Here is a 13,864-nt window from a genome sequence, read left to right as displayed (position 1 = left end):
TCAGAAAGAAAATATCAATTGACTGTTTCTGATTATTATGCTATAATCGAATTAAATTAATAGCTACAATGGTAAAACACCAGTTACTGCTGTTAAGGCTCATTACGGCTGTGAATTTTGAGAACGTAGGGGAAAAATAGGTTGAGTTTTATGGGTGGCTGGTTGGTTACATATTTTTGGTATGGTTGCAGATTCTCTTTGTCTCATTTTGTCCATCTTTCATAAATTTTTAATCACTAAAAGCATATATTCTTAATCCTCAATCCAGCCTTTTTAGGTTTCATAGAGAAAATAAGGTCAGAATTAAGAAAAAGTTAAACCTTACATCTTTTGGGAAATTAGTATACCACCAAGTTTAAAACATTACCTACTAAGGACACATTCAAAGCTTCACTAACAAGTACAAAACGGTCGGTTAAGGGATTCTTTAGAACACAAAAACTACAAAAAACATATAAAGCACTAAACAACATTTTTGTTGTACTTAAATCGTCCTTGTTTTTAAACAAATATACTTCTCGAGATTAGTGTTGGCTTTGAGTTTAACCGTGTGTATATTTAGGTCTAATTTGGTATTTAGAATTGACACAAATTTGAAAAATTATCCGCCTCTAAATTGTATCTGAAGATGATTTGTTTAACTGTTCTTAATGGAATATCAACTAAACATGTGTTGAGTTATATTGATCTTCTTATGGTGCAGCGACTCTACAATTTATAACAGCGGTATGGAGAAGGGGGGTGTATCCTCCACCCTCTGACAAAATTAATTGGTATGTATCTACCCATGACAAAATTAAGGGGGTTGTATCCGTCACTGAAAATATTAAGTGGGGTGTATCCACCCCCTTCGACCCTCTACACCACCATAGACAAGTGCCTAGACACCACTCCCCTTTAAATTAAGATTATTTTTGACTTTTGAGTGTGTTGATTATGGAGGATGGTTAACACCTACGGAGGTGCATCCACCCCCTTGACCTTGAAATTACACCCAACTTATTGTCTGTATTTCAACCCGTAAAACTTCACACCCACTTTGATTTTTATTCATGGGTAGTGTCAAAATTTTCAAAAACCCTGTGCACGATAATGACGTAAGTACGATGTTTGAAAAACTTTTTAAAAATAATTTTTTTAAAATAAATATCCAGACACGAAGGTCTCGGCAGCCGTCTGTGAGCCTGCAGCTAAGCAAGAACACATGACTACCCCTGAAAACAATCAATTGGTTGAACTAAACTGAACCATGGTTAAATAAACTTCTAGAATTTTGGTATATCTATGGACTCATGGAATACTTTGACTATTCTGTGCAAATAAAGCTTAACCAATACTTGGTGGTAAAATTCTACTTGAAATTATAAAGATAGAGAATGGGGGGGGGAATTTTTAGATAGAAGGATACTATTATTTGTGAAGATTCCCCATAATGCGTACACCTCGTAAATAAATTGGTCAGTTGGTTTATCGGTTGTGCTTCAGGAGTCTTCTTTTATCCTATCTTGGTCCTTGGTCGTGGTTTCGTGGTTTCGCGGTTTTCTATTTATCTATCAATCAGTTCTCTATCTGAAAATTTGCTCTTTAACTCAAATTGTCCGTTTACCCATTTATGATTTTAAGGCGTCGCTATTTATGTATGTTGTCATTCTTGTTTATTATATTCATACTTTACCTAAAATGTTAATATAAAAAAGTTGTTTATGTCAAGGCTATGTTGACATAATTGAATGACTGCATAGAAATTTACATTTTTTATATTGTAGGTTCAAATTCTATTTATTACCACTGGAGTAAAACCGTTTCTGAGTCATACGGAAATATCATGTGTTGATTTGTATTATAGTCAATTTTCCACTAAAAATAAAAGAGACAGTAATGTCGAATTTAAAGATAAATTCATGAAATCCAATACTTGGATATGTTTTATTGAAATTAAATGAATTCTTGGTGTTATGGTCTAAACCAAACAAAATAATCATTTTTTTTGTATATTGTCATAAAAGTATGGTATCTACCTATTTATTTTTCTCACACCCACGGCCTTGTTCACTAGCCTCCAGAGGCTGTTCACATGTTTCAGTCTAAAAGAACAACACAATTTTATGAGAATTTTCTCAAGCTTCTATGAAAAGCACGCCTCAAAAGGTCTTCCTGTTCTGAAGATCAAAGCAAGGTAAGACAAATTAAGCTATCCCCATTATAGATAGACAAAATTTCCCTTTTGGCTGATTAAAATGATTAAGAAAAAGTTGGTGGGAACAGGATATTATTTTGAATTCTGTTTTCCGTTTCCAACCTCCCCCCCCCCCCCAAAAAAAAAAATCCTTCAAACAATAAAGACTAATAAACTAGTTTTTTAGTTCTCTGTTTGAATAAGGAACATTTTCGCGGCATTCGATGTGGTTGCTCTGCGCACTATTTGTTTTGTCTGCTACAGAAACAAAACAAATTCAAATATTGTCCTCTAAAATCATTTACCAGCCCCGCTCTTTAATAATTCGCTCTGTTTACCTTCTTTCTCTAATTTTCTCTCTCTTTTTTTTCGCTCCAATTCTCCTCATAAAATACGTAATCGATAAATTAAAGTGTTATATTTACTAAATTTGTTATAGTTTTTAAGTTGTTATGGAGATCAAGTACGTAATATATTTACAAATAAGTTGCTCTATGTAATTTGCTCTTTAAATATTATTTGTTTTACGTTGAAAATTGGATTTTCATTTCAGTAATTCAATGTTACCTGGATTTTATAAATTATAAATGTTATTTAGTCGATTTTTTTATTTTAAAAGTTTTTGTCTTTGTTTTTGCATGTTATAAAATTAAAATTTCAGACAAAATGCCCCGTCTCTTTGTATGTAACCTGGGGGAAAACTACCGACCTAGTGACGTCACAGAACTTTTCGACGAATACGGCACAATAAAAAATCTAAATTTAAAGGGGAAATATGGCTTTGTCGATTTGGAATATGATTCGGATTGCAAAGAGGCGATGCGCGATCTGAATGGACGGTCGTTTAACGGCGGACGGTTGATTGTTCAATGGGCAAAAAAAGAACATAACAACAATGAAAGTTCACATGATTACAAAGATGATCGTAGAAGTGAATCCTCAAGAAGCTATCGGTACAACGACTCCCCGCCCCCAGCGAGTTCAGATCGGTATAAAAATCAGCCGCAACGAAAAAGATGTTCGGATGGACGGTTTCGGATCAGCAACTGGCGTGTCATTGTGTCAGGAACGTTAGTCTTTACATTTTTCTCCCACATTTTACTATTAAACACTTTTAGTAGTGGAACAACGAACTCTATTACTAGCTTACCTTCTTCGAAAAACAAGAATTACAATATCTCGTTTTACTGGTAAGTGTTATTGATAGACAAAATCATAAACAAGACATTCTGCCAGTTGGACTGCACTAAAATCTTTTCATAAAACACATACTTTAATATCTTCTATGAATAAAGATAATATTGCTATTGAATTACCATCTCATTTATATTGTATCACAGTTGATTGTTGTTTTTGTCTTGAATACCGTTGTTAGCTCTTCGATACTGTTCTACTTATGGACCTCATTTAAGTAATACAAAGTTATATAAAATTAAAACTATTGTACTCAGGGCTAAGTGATGAAACAACATGGCAGCAGCTGAAGGATTATATGATACCTGCTGGAAAGGTTATTTATGCCACTGTTGAACGTCCAAGGCAGGGAGAAGGTTCGTAGACTTTTTATGTCCATATTTAAAAAATGTTAGTAGGATGTCAGTCTGTTCATTTGTAGTTTTACCTACCAAAAGTTTTCGAAACATGATGCCTATTCGGTAAACCCCTGGGAAATTTGAATCACCGAACAAAGATTTTGTATTTGTATACTGAAACCAAAGGATTGTCCTCAAGAAGAAAAAAAGGGGGGGGGGGGGGCGTAATGCCATCTGAACTTAAACAGTGAGAAAAATGGTCTAAATATTGAGCTAGATTCTTGAAAATTGATACATAAGCCTAATCCTATATGTAGGTACTACATCTATATGAAAATAAAAATTTAATTTTTGGGTTAGGTAAGAAAACACTGCGGATATGGGGATTTTAGGCCTTTTTTGGTCTATTTTGGACTATCTTGGTGTAGAAACGTTCTTTTATTGTTTTTTCTTAAGTTTTTATCCTTGAATACGCTATATCTATTCATAAGGACACTATTTAAGATGATTTAGCAAGTTGGGGACCAAAACTCAAAAACCTATATTTTGATATATGCCATCACAAAACATGAAAAAATGCACTTAACTTCGATCGCGATGTTGTCAATATAAAATCCCCTTAAAATTGAACTGAGAACAAGAGTTCAAGTTATATTTTTAAAAATTCCACCTAAAACCTAAAATAAAAATTGGGTCATCGAATTCAACTCCCCTCTCCTCAAGTAGCCCTAGAGGCCTCTAGGGGCATAAAAGCCTGTTCTTAAATATATTACCTATTGTGAAATTTACTTTGATTTTTTATTCAGGTTTAGTAGAATTTAAAGACGAAGTTGGTATGATCCGAGCCTTAGAGGATTTGGATGGTGGTCTGCTGCATGGTAATAGAATCAGAATAGAAAGAGAAAGGATATTCAGATCTAGGCAAACAAAACTAGTTTTTTTAAATAAAGATAATTAATAAAAAGTAGAATGGGATAAAGGGATTTTACATTTAAAATTATTTATTTGAAGTTTAAATACTACTTTTAATAGAATAGATTTTAAAATGTTTACTTGTAGATGGTACCTAGGTATTTCTTTTTATCTTATTAGCTACTGCTTTACAAATATAGCCTAAAATCATGCAAAACCCTGGGAACTATTTAAGACTTTCCCAAAATAGAGAACTCAATCGGTTCTGTTTTTATGGAGAAGTTAATGAACAAACTAAAATAAGCCTCTCTACTTTATAAATGGGAGACGTTAATCATTTTAAATGTTTAAAATATCAATCTTAAGTTTTGAATAAAACAAGGTCTTCAAGCTCACAATATCGTTCAAGATCCAGATCTTCTTCAAGAGGGCGCAGACAACGATCATTTTCAAGAGAACCCCGGGGTAAAACTACACGATACCGACTAAGATCATATTCAAGGCCAAAACGCTCAACTACTCGATCATTCTCAAGAGATCGGAGTTTCTCTCCGAAACGATACGTCAACAAACCAAAAACCAAAGCTCAAAGTAGATCAAGATCGTTTAGTAGATCACCAACGCCAAAGCCACAAAAAACCACTAGAGCGAAAACAGAAAATTCACGAAGCAGATCGAATTCAGGTAGCAGGGAAAAAACTTGTCAAAAGCTTTCTCTGTCAAGATCTAGGTCTAGAAGTGGTGGTGTAGTACTTAAGAAGAGGATCAGGTCCAGATCAAGATCCCGCACAAGTGTCTCATCCTGGACTTGGTCCAGATATTAAAAAAGTCTTAATTGGAATATATCCGTCCTTTGAAAAAAACTGATTAAATTTCGTCGTTTAAAAATCTCTATTTTGGTCAAACTAAAAGCATTTTTATCCATCTTAAAAAAAACTGATTAAATTTCGTCGTTTAAAAATCTCTATTTTGGTCAAACTAAATGCATTTTTATCCATCTACAATATCTACATGTAGATTTTTTTTCTAATAGAATGTTTATTTTGTATTTTATGACCTCATTATGAAATCTTAAAATGTGATAGATGTTGTTCTTGCACTTCAGATTATTTTCTTTATCAAATTATGTTTTGTTACTTATGTACCTAGGTAAATATAGTTAAAACTTTGACAGCTTTTATTAAATTTTGATCCATATGTATAATCTACATTATTTAAAAAGTTTTTATATTTGCTTGATTTTTTTCATTCCTTTTTATGAAACTCTCTATCGTGCAGTTTTATTTGTACCTAATTGCTACTCTCAATGTCTTACTATTCTCCCAAATCTTTTTAGCTTTTTTATTTCTAGCTTTTATTCAATGAGTAAGTTGTGTGTTTGCATGTGTTTTGTTTCTATTTCTCTGACGCGGCTCCTAGAGTGTATGGGTGAAACGGCTAGAATTAACAAGAGCACGTTAGAACTAGGAACTAAAAAGTATAAAAATCATTTAATTCTCTATTTTTATCATCGAATGTAACGATCATCGTTCTATTCATTAAGTACCTGTTTTTTTTTAATTGTTCAAATTCTAAATGATTTTTATTTCTTTTTATTTTTAATACATTTTTATTAGCTACCTATGTGTTTGTTATTATTATTAATGATTTTATATTAGCACTATGTAAAGAAAAAAATAGTAGAAAAAGAACATCGACACCTGTGATTTAAAGTTTTCAAATTATTCAAATTGAAAAAATATTAGGTATAATGTTTGTTATTTCTAGAATTTTATGTACGAATTTATATCTATGTTATGATAGTGATTTGTTTTATATGTGTATTTTTACCACTTAGATTTAATTTTATGCACATTTGTTGGTTTCTCTAATAATAATCAAAATACTCTAAAATAAAGGGATAGTCAGAGGTATTTAATTTAATTAAAGTAATAACTTAAATAATAAAGTAATAACCAATAAATAAAGTGGGGAAAGTTTTGACACATTTGCATAAACAGTGTGTATAGGCTTTATCTTTGGACTAAGAGGATAGGTTATAAGGGATAAAATCATTCTTATATGATAGATTTTCCCAAGTTTTAAGAATTTTGGATAGACCTCCAGTTTCAGGAGCTTCAGGCCTTCAGTTGGTCTCTGGACAGACAAGTAAATATAAGGGGGGGGGGGGGGGCGAAAGTGACACTTATTGAAACCAAAACTAAAAGTCAAAGGAACTCAACTAAAAAAAGAGTTACAGGTCTGACATTTTGCATGGCAGTTGCTTTATAGGGGTACAATATGGAACTGTGAAAAAACGTCGGCGCAACCGCCGAAAACCCCGAGAAAAGGCGAAAAAAACTTCGGTAGGAAACGGCGGTTTTCGGCGGTTGCGCCGCCGTTTCTTTACAGTTCCATATTGTACCCCTATAAAGCAACTGCCATGCAAAATCTCAGACCTGTAACTCTTTTTTTTAGTTGAGTTCCTTTGTTGACTTTTAGTTTTAGTTACAAAAAGTGTCTCTTTCGCCCCCCCCCCCTTTTTTTTTAAAGTTAGAGGTCAACTTTAAAACAGAATATGCATCTTTTTGAATGTTATTTACATATTTGAAGATAAAAGATGGATTTTGTTTTATAAGTTGAACTCAAAATCTTAAATTTTTTTTTTATTTTTACTTGTCCAGAGACCACCTGGAGGCCTGCAGATCCTGAACCTGGAGGCCTATCAAAAAAAACTTTAAACTTGGGAAAATTTTACATATAAGAATGATTTTATCTTCAATAAGCTATCCTCTCAGTCCAAAGATAAAGCCTGTACACAGTGATTACGCAATTGTGTCAAAACTTCCCCCCCATCTTAAGTGTAATTTTTAAAGCATTTCAAATGGAACTGTCCCTTTAAAGCTTTTGTATCGACTTATAACTAAAATGTTGTGATATGACCAAGCCAAATTATTTGTGACCTAAATAAAGTACAATCGAGCCAAAAATTTCTAGTTTTGAAAAAAAACTACCTACCCATAAATTTAATAATATTTTTTTATTACAATATACTCACAAAAATGAAAACTCTACTAGACAAAACAAAGTTTTATGTACCTTAATGTCCTTATTTATTATTTTTAGATATCTTACTGTCTTTTGTAGAAATTGTAAAATTAAATAAAATTTACAAAATTTTGTAGGTATTAATTTTTTTTTTACATATTAATGTCTTTCAGATTATTGAAAAGATGCAGGGTTTTTTAAAATGAAGTTGAACGAAGGAGCCAATATGGGTGTTAAAAAAGGTGGTCAAAGTAAATTGGAGAGTTTTTTTCCTCTTGACAATCTTGACAAAGTAGTGAATGTGTTCAGAGAAGAACTTAAAAAGGGTAACAATGCTGATGTTGCCATGCTGTCTATCTTAGCTGGCTATGTTGAAGATTATTTCACTACTTCCCGTGTTATTAACCATGCAACAACAGATTCAAGTGAAAATAAATCCACCAAAACTGTAAGTGGTCGTAAGAACACTAAGGAAGAAAAAACTAATGAGTTAGAAGACATTAAACTCAGTCCTGCTTTGACAAAGGAACAATTCGATGCAATGCATCAAAAGTTTACCTCAATGATTCGTGGTTACTGTGACCTGTCTCTGATATCTGACCTACCACCTGGCGGTCACATGGCTAACAGACAGGTTATTAAACGGGTGTCAGATATAATTTGGAATACTTTAAATGAAGACAAGAACAAGGATAGATCACATGCGTCTAATGTGTTCTGTTATCTTACAGGCAAGGATTATTTATACTTGATTGAAAAATTAACCAGTTATCTAATTCCTAACCCAATTTATCTTACTTTTAGATGATAATAAACAAAATATTCCATATCGATCTCCTGACTTTTTAAAAGCTTCTGCTTATTGCGTCTACTAGGTAATTTGATATTTTATATGACCCATTCTCTCAAGAATAGCATAGAAATCATTTATAGAAAAACAAGGATTTCCTGCTTCTTGCAATTTTTATAAAGATAATATGTAGGTACCTAATCACAGAAGTATTTTCAAAATTTTTTATGAGGATTTATGGTGTGATACCTAGTAAAAATAACAGTAAAAGTTGCTTTTAGACAAGTTCATTTCATTATCTTACAAAATCAAGTATAAATGCTATGGCAGAGGCCAAGGTGAACTGTTTTGGTCTAGCACTGGCTGTAGTGGCAGGATGCCAGGTTCTGGGCTTCACTGATGTCCATCTTGCTATGTCTGAGGATCATGCTTGGGTGGTTTATGGCCATAAAGGTAATTTCAAGTTGTTGGTAAAGTTTCCAAAAAGTTACCTATAGCATTCAATTGTACATCCAATATAAAAGTATTATATTAGGTAATAGGTAAACATTTTAAATTGTCAAAAAAATTGGGCAAAATTTTATTTTCAGCTTTCGGGCATTTATTAATATACTTATTTTCATTAATAAGCTTATATTCTTTCAATGTTTTATTTTATTAGCAATCTAATTAAAGATTCATTAAGATATATTTTTTTTATAATTTAAAATTTTTCTAGGTGAACATACAGCTGAAGTTACTTGGCATGAAAGAGTACCAGCAGATAGGAGAGGAGACCCTTTGGATCAAGGAAAACAAACATTTACTTTTTTTCTACAATTTTTTTTTCTGTGTTGTAGTTATAAGGTCTTTAAACATACCTCACCCCAATCATCAACATATCGATAAATTGAAATCATTTCAAAAAAATATAAATTTTTCTTCATTGACTTGATACCTTTTGAATCTACTAAAACCTTATTTTAGATTTAAATTGAGAAAAAGCTCTTTAAAAAAAGATATGAACTCATAAAGAACATTACATGAATCTTTGTTCTGTAGAGCATTGTGCCCGTTCCTGGTTATATTCTGGGGGACACCCTGTGGTGTGTAACAGGCAGATGGAGGTTGCGGCTGTTGTAACAGCAATTAATCCTAATTTCTCTTCTCAAAGCACCAGGTTTGCATATTTTTAAAAGTTAACGTTAAGGCTGTTAAAAAAACTTAATATATTTTCATGGGCAGAAAGTTAACGACTTTTAAAGATACCTAAAAAAATAGGTTTTCAATCATTTATTTTTGTTTTTAGTTTTGAAGTACTAGAATTACAGCGTTGTTTGCTGTGGTTGCTACATGAAGGAGGACACCTGGCTAGATATCCAATGGCTGTTGGTACCTTGGCTGAAATTCAAGAATATTCTCAGTTCAAAACAAAGATTTCGTCAGAACAGCTTTACCTCAAGGTAAAATTATTATACCTATAAAAGAATTGTTTGATGTGTCAAATCTTAAAATTAAGTAAATACATCTATCACCGCTTAATTAGATTAGGTATATTCAACTAGCGGCTTTGCCGCTTTACCCCAAGAGGTAATTTAAAAAAAAAATTAAAAAATTAAATTAAGTATTTCTGGTACTGCCATTATAATGAAAATAGCTTAAAACCACCACAGGACCAATAGGTATATTCCCTGAAGAGTAGAATCCAATCGGCTCAGTGGTCAACGAGATCTTAAGCTTCAGGCGGACAGAAAAACATCGTTCTACTTTGTAGTATAGATATTCAAATCAGTCCTCTATATTTTTACTGTTGAATACGCCCCTAGCCTCTTTAATTTAGAAAAAAAGTATAAATCCTGCCAGGAACTTATGTTAACAAGGACGTTCAAGCTTTTGTATTTAGGGAGGGGGGTAATCATCCCTTTACCCCCCAACAACCCCCCTCCTTGGACGTCCCTGCACGTAAAGCTTGTCATTTTTATTACTTATGTTTTAATGACTTTCTGTCTGTTAAAAAAATAAAAATAATTTTAAGTAATAAAGATTGATTTATAATTTTTTCTCAGGGTATTAGTATAGCAGAGAGAACCTATTCCGGACGACATATCTACCCGTACCTGTATCTAGCCAGCTATTTTTATCGGTCAGCAAACTATGCTAAAGCTCTTGCTCAATGGGCTGCTGCTTCTCAAGTTCTTAGGTACTTAATTTCTTCATTAAACTTACTTTCCTTTTCAAACACTGAACCTAACCTTATTGTTGCTGCGATTTTTGTTAGTAAACATGTTTTCCATTTCTTGAAAAGGTCTAAAATTGATTGTTTAACAATTATCTATTTTTGGCTTTTTAATCTATCATATTTTCTAAATTATCTATTCATTCATTTATTTTTAAGACATTTCAATTACTCGAAAGAGGATGATGAAATCTACAGAGAATTTTACGAGATCAACACAGAGTTAATACCTGGATTGTTAAAACAGGACGAACTATGTGCCAAGGATCCAGCTTGCTTTGCCAGCTTGGTCAGATTCTGTGATGGACTATGCAGGAATGGATATTATATAATTATTGCCTTTCAACTCTTTGTATGTAGAGCATAGGCAACGCACAATAGTTTTCTATTCTTCTTTGGATCTGGCACTTTTTGAAGCATCGCTGAAAGCAGGGATTTACACTTTATGCTCTTATTATATTATGCGGGATAAATATATAGAAATAAAGCCTGTTGCTTTAAGTTAAGAAATTAAGACGCTTATCATGATTTAAATTCTTCATATAGCAAGCTGCCTTTATATTTGATCCAACCCACATTTTTGCTTTTTGATATGTAAGATGATAAATCCAAACACTCTGTAGTTGGGAAGAATTAGGGTCTACACCAGTGCTACATGTTGGATGGACTAAATCCATTATCAAGTTTATCTCTATGTTTGATCATTCCATTAGAGTACAAGTCAAGTTCGTACCTGCCAATATTAATGATGGTACACCTAGAAGGTAAATAAATAAATCTTCTTGTCTTTTTTTTTTAGATTTAGTTTTGACATCCAGTCTTATCAATATACCAATACTGCTGTATTCCATTTTCAGGCTATAACTTTAAAAAAAAGAAGTACTATATTCTATACAACAGGCTTATTTTTACGTCATATTTCTACAAAGTCTTTAAAAAGAGAAATATTTTTATGTTTTCTTCATAGAAAAATTATGTTTTTTGGTTGAAGCTGCAAAGGTCCTTGTAATTTATGTTTTATACCACAGGAAAGCCCATGATGGAAGTATAGAGTTGTACAGTGGGAAGATGACTGGCCTTATAACATTGCTGGAGTCAGAGAAGATGAATGCGGGCGCGCTTCAGCTACAGCTTACTGCGCAGGCGCAGACTGATTCATCCAGGTATTAAATTATGGAAGATTTTCTACAGGACATGAATGAGTTAAATTAGCAGGTTTAATTTTGCAAAATATACACCCCTATACAGATAAAAACAGATAACCCACTTCATGGTTATGATAATTGTATAATAATTTTATTTTTAGGCGGAAATCGGAAGTACAAGATCCGTCTGGTTCTACTCCTAGAGTTAAGAGGTTGAAGAAAGTTTAAACATAAAAGAACGATTCTATCATTATAAAATCAAACTATTTTTATAAAAAAAGTTTGAAAGCATTCTATCATTGGGTAGTCAAATCCATGAAATTATTTAGTAAAAAAATTGTACAAAGTTATTAAAAAATCTCCAATGATTGGATAAAATACCTAATTTGTTAATACCTAACCTTTTTCATTGATTTTAGAAAACTTTTTGGGGGAATTTACTAATATGATTAGATGATCTGGCTACACATTGCCGATTCAGTGATACTGTTTTTTTTAAGTATTCATCTCTGGAATACAATGCAGTGTGGCAAGTCATTGAAAAGTTTTTATGATACGTCAGCTATCAAATGCTTTGATAAAGTACAAAATACAAGAAATAAATCTATATAATTTTCAACAAGTTAAATGAAAAATATTTACAATAACGATCTTTATGTGTCATGTGTAACAATTTGTTTCATAAATATTCCCTTTTCTGTTTCTCAATAATTAGACAATTTCATGTTTGTTAATTAGAGTTATGAAATAATTTTACTTTAAAAAGTTTTAAGTTGGTTAGTAATAGTAACCTATTATATGATATAATGATGTTAACTGTAATATTAAGATAGATATTATATATGGCTTTATAAGATGTAGGATTGCATTGGAGTCAACCCCCCCCCCCCTCCCCATCTCTTCGATACTATTTTTTTTAAAATAACCTCAAAACCTTGCAACGACCTATTAAAAGCTTTCCTTAAAATGAAAGACCTAACTACAGATATTTTGGAGATTTTAAAGATATAGACATACATAAATCTTCTAAGTATATAGATAGATAAATACAGTTTCCCTAGTAACTTTATTAATCGATAATTATGTAATGTATTGAAAAATCTGTCTTATTCAAATAATTCGAGGGTTAAGGGAAAAACAATAGACTTATTAATTAGAAAAGGGGAATATACAGACAATTATTTAAATATAGATGTATTATGACTCTTTAAAAACGTCATTAAAGATTAAGTTGATGGCTAAACGTCTATTATAATAGAACTATGAAATAGTTAAGCCAATTCTTTCGCATGAAGGAATGCTTACTGCGTTAATAAAAAGTTTTATTGTAACGACTAAAATTCTGCAAAGAATACTTACTAATCCTTCTCATTTTAAATATGCAAATTAAGCTAGAGTCATTTAATTTTCCCTTCATGCCTTAATATAGGTTTTATAATTATGGAAAGTTATACAAAATAGTATGATTAGTTAACCAGTTATGAAAAGAATTTAGATAAGTTACAACATGACTAAATATAAATGTAAATGTAAAAAATATTTACTACAATGTAGTGATGGCAATCCGTCGAATTTTTGGGCAGGATTCGGATTCCGGATTCTTGAAGAATCCGTCAAAAACAGTGGCGGATTCCTTGCGGATTCCGGATTCTTATTTTTGGCGGATTCCGGATTCTAGCAATATTTTAAAAGGATTTTTAAATTTTTTTTTTAAATTAAGTGCTACATATGTCCTAAAAATCAATGTTCTTGTTGTTCTCTATAATTCACTTCCGAGAATCGAACCAGATTTTAAAAGATATTATATATAATGATGAAAAAGAAAAAACTCAAGGCGCTAATTTTAGCCTACCAAATAAGAATCCGGAATCCGCTATTAAAAAACGGATTCCGGATCCGGATTCAGATTCCAAAAATGGCCAAAAATTGGGCGGAGTCCGGATCCGGATAGCCAACCCTACTACAATGATACAAGGAAAAGTATAAAATAATGTATCTAGTGAAAATTATTTTTTTTTTGAATTTATTATGAATTATTTTGTTAGGATATTTATATTCATAATATAG

The 13,864-nt window shown here is 32.0% G+C and overlaps 2 protein-coding genes across 2 annotated transcripts; both read left to right on the top strand.

Annotated features, from left to right (window-relative positions):
* Nucleotides 1-2,840: 2,840 nt before the first annotated feature.
* On the top strand, nucleotides 2,841-7,815 carry LOC145318729 (serine/arginine-rich splicing factor 6-like). The gene is made up of 5 exons (XM_080160219.1): nucleotides 2,841-3,243; nucleotides 3,629-3,726; nucleotides 4,515-4,629; nucleotides 5,003-6,587; nucleotides 7,462-7,815. The coding sequence occupies exons 1-4, from the start codon at nucleotides 2,843-2,845 to the stop codon at nucleotides 5,442-5,444; spliced, it is 1,056 nt and encodes a 351-aa protein (XP_080016345.1). The 5' UTR covers nucleotides 2,841-2,842; the 3' UTR covers nucleotides 5,445-6,587; nucleotides 7,462-7,815.
* Nucleotides 7,816-7,819: 4 nt separating this feature from the next.
* Mnn1 (menin 1) lies at nucleotides 7,820-13,792 on the top strand. The gene is made up of 10 exons (XM_080160119.1): nucleotides 7,820-8,378; nucleotides 8,768-8,890; nucleotides 9,156-9,227; nucleotides 9,479-9,596; nucleotides 9,726-9,879; nucleotides 10,483-10,616; nucleotides 10,812-10,967; nucleotides 11,276-11,416; nucleotides 11,681-11,815; nucleotides 11,959-13,792. The coding sequence occupies exons 1-10, from the start codon at nucleotides 7,850-7,852 to the stop codon at nucleotides 12,023-12,025; spliced, it is 1,629 nt and encodes a 542-aa protein (XP_080016245.1). The 5' UTR covers nucleotides 7,820-7,849; the 3' UTR covers nucleotides 12,026-13,792.
* Nucleotides 13,793-13,864: the final 72 nt, after the last annotated feature.

This window comes from Acartia tonsa, chromosome 1 (genome assembly GCF_053477335.1).
Source record: "Acartia tonsa isolate MP-2025a chromosome 1, ASM5347733v1, whole genome shotgun sequence".
NCBI lineage: Eukaryota > Metazoa > Arthropoda > Copepoda > Calanoida > Acartiidae > Acartia > Acartia tonsa.
The sequence above is the reverse complement of the archived record's forward strand: the minus strand, read 5'-3'. Positions and strand labels throughout refer to the sequence as shown.

What these genes read in the sequence shown, in the direction of transcription:
- LOC145318729 (XM_080160219.1), top strand. Translation starts at nt 2,843, where the DNA reads ATGCCCCGTCTCTTTGTATGTAACCTGGGGGAAAACTACCGACCTAGT. An exon ending in TGGCGTGTCATTGTGTCAGG is followed by an intron (nt 3,244 to 3,628) that starts AACGTTAGTCTT and finishes ATTGTACTCAGG; the next exon opens with GCTAAGTGATGAAACAACAT. An exon ending in ACGTCCAAGGCAGGGAGAAG is followed by an intron (nt 3,727 to 4,514) that starts GTTCGTAGACTT and finishes TTTTTTATTCAG; the next exon opens with GTTTAGTAGAATTTAAAGAC.
- Mnn1 (XM_080160119.1), top strand. Translation starts at nt 7,850, where the DNA reads ATGAAGTTGAACGAAGGAGCCAATATGGGTGTTAAAAAAGGTGGTCAA. An exon ending in GGTGGTTTATGGCCATAAAG is followed by an intron (nt 8,891 to 9,155) that starts GTAATTTCAAGT and finishes AAATTTTTCTAG; the next exon opens with GTGAACATACAGCTGAAGTT. An exon ending in TTCTCTTCTCAAAGCACCAG is followed by an intron (nt 9,597 to 9,725) that starts GTTTGCATATTT and finishes TTTTGTTTTTAG; the next exon opens with TTTTGAAGTACTAGAATTAC.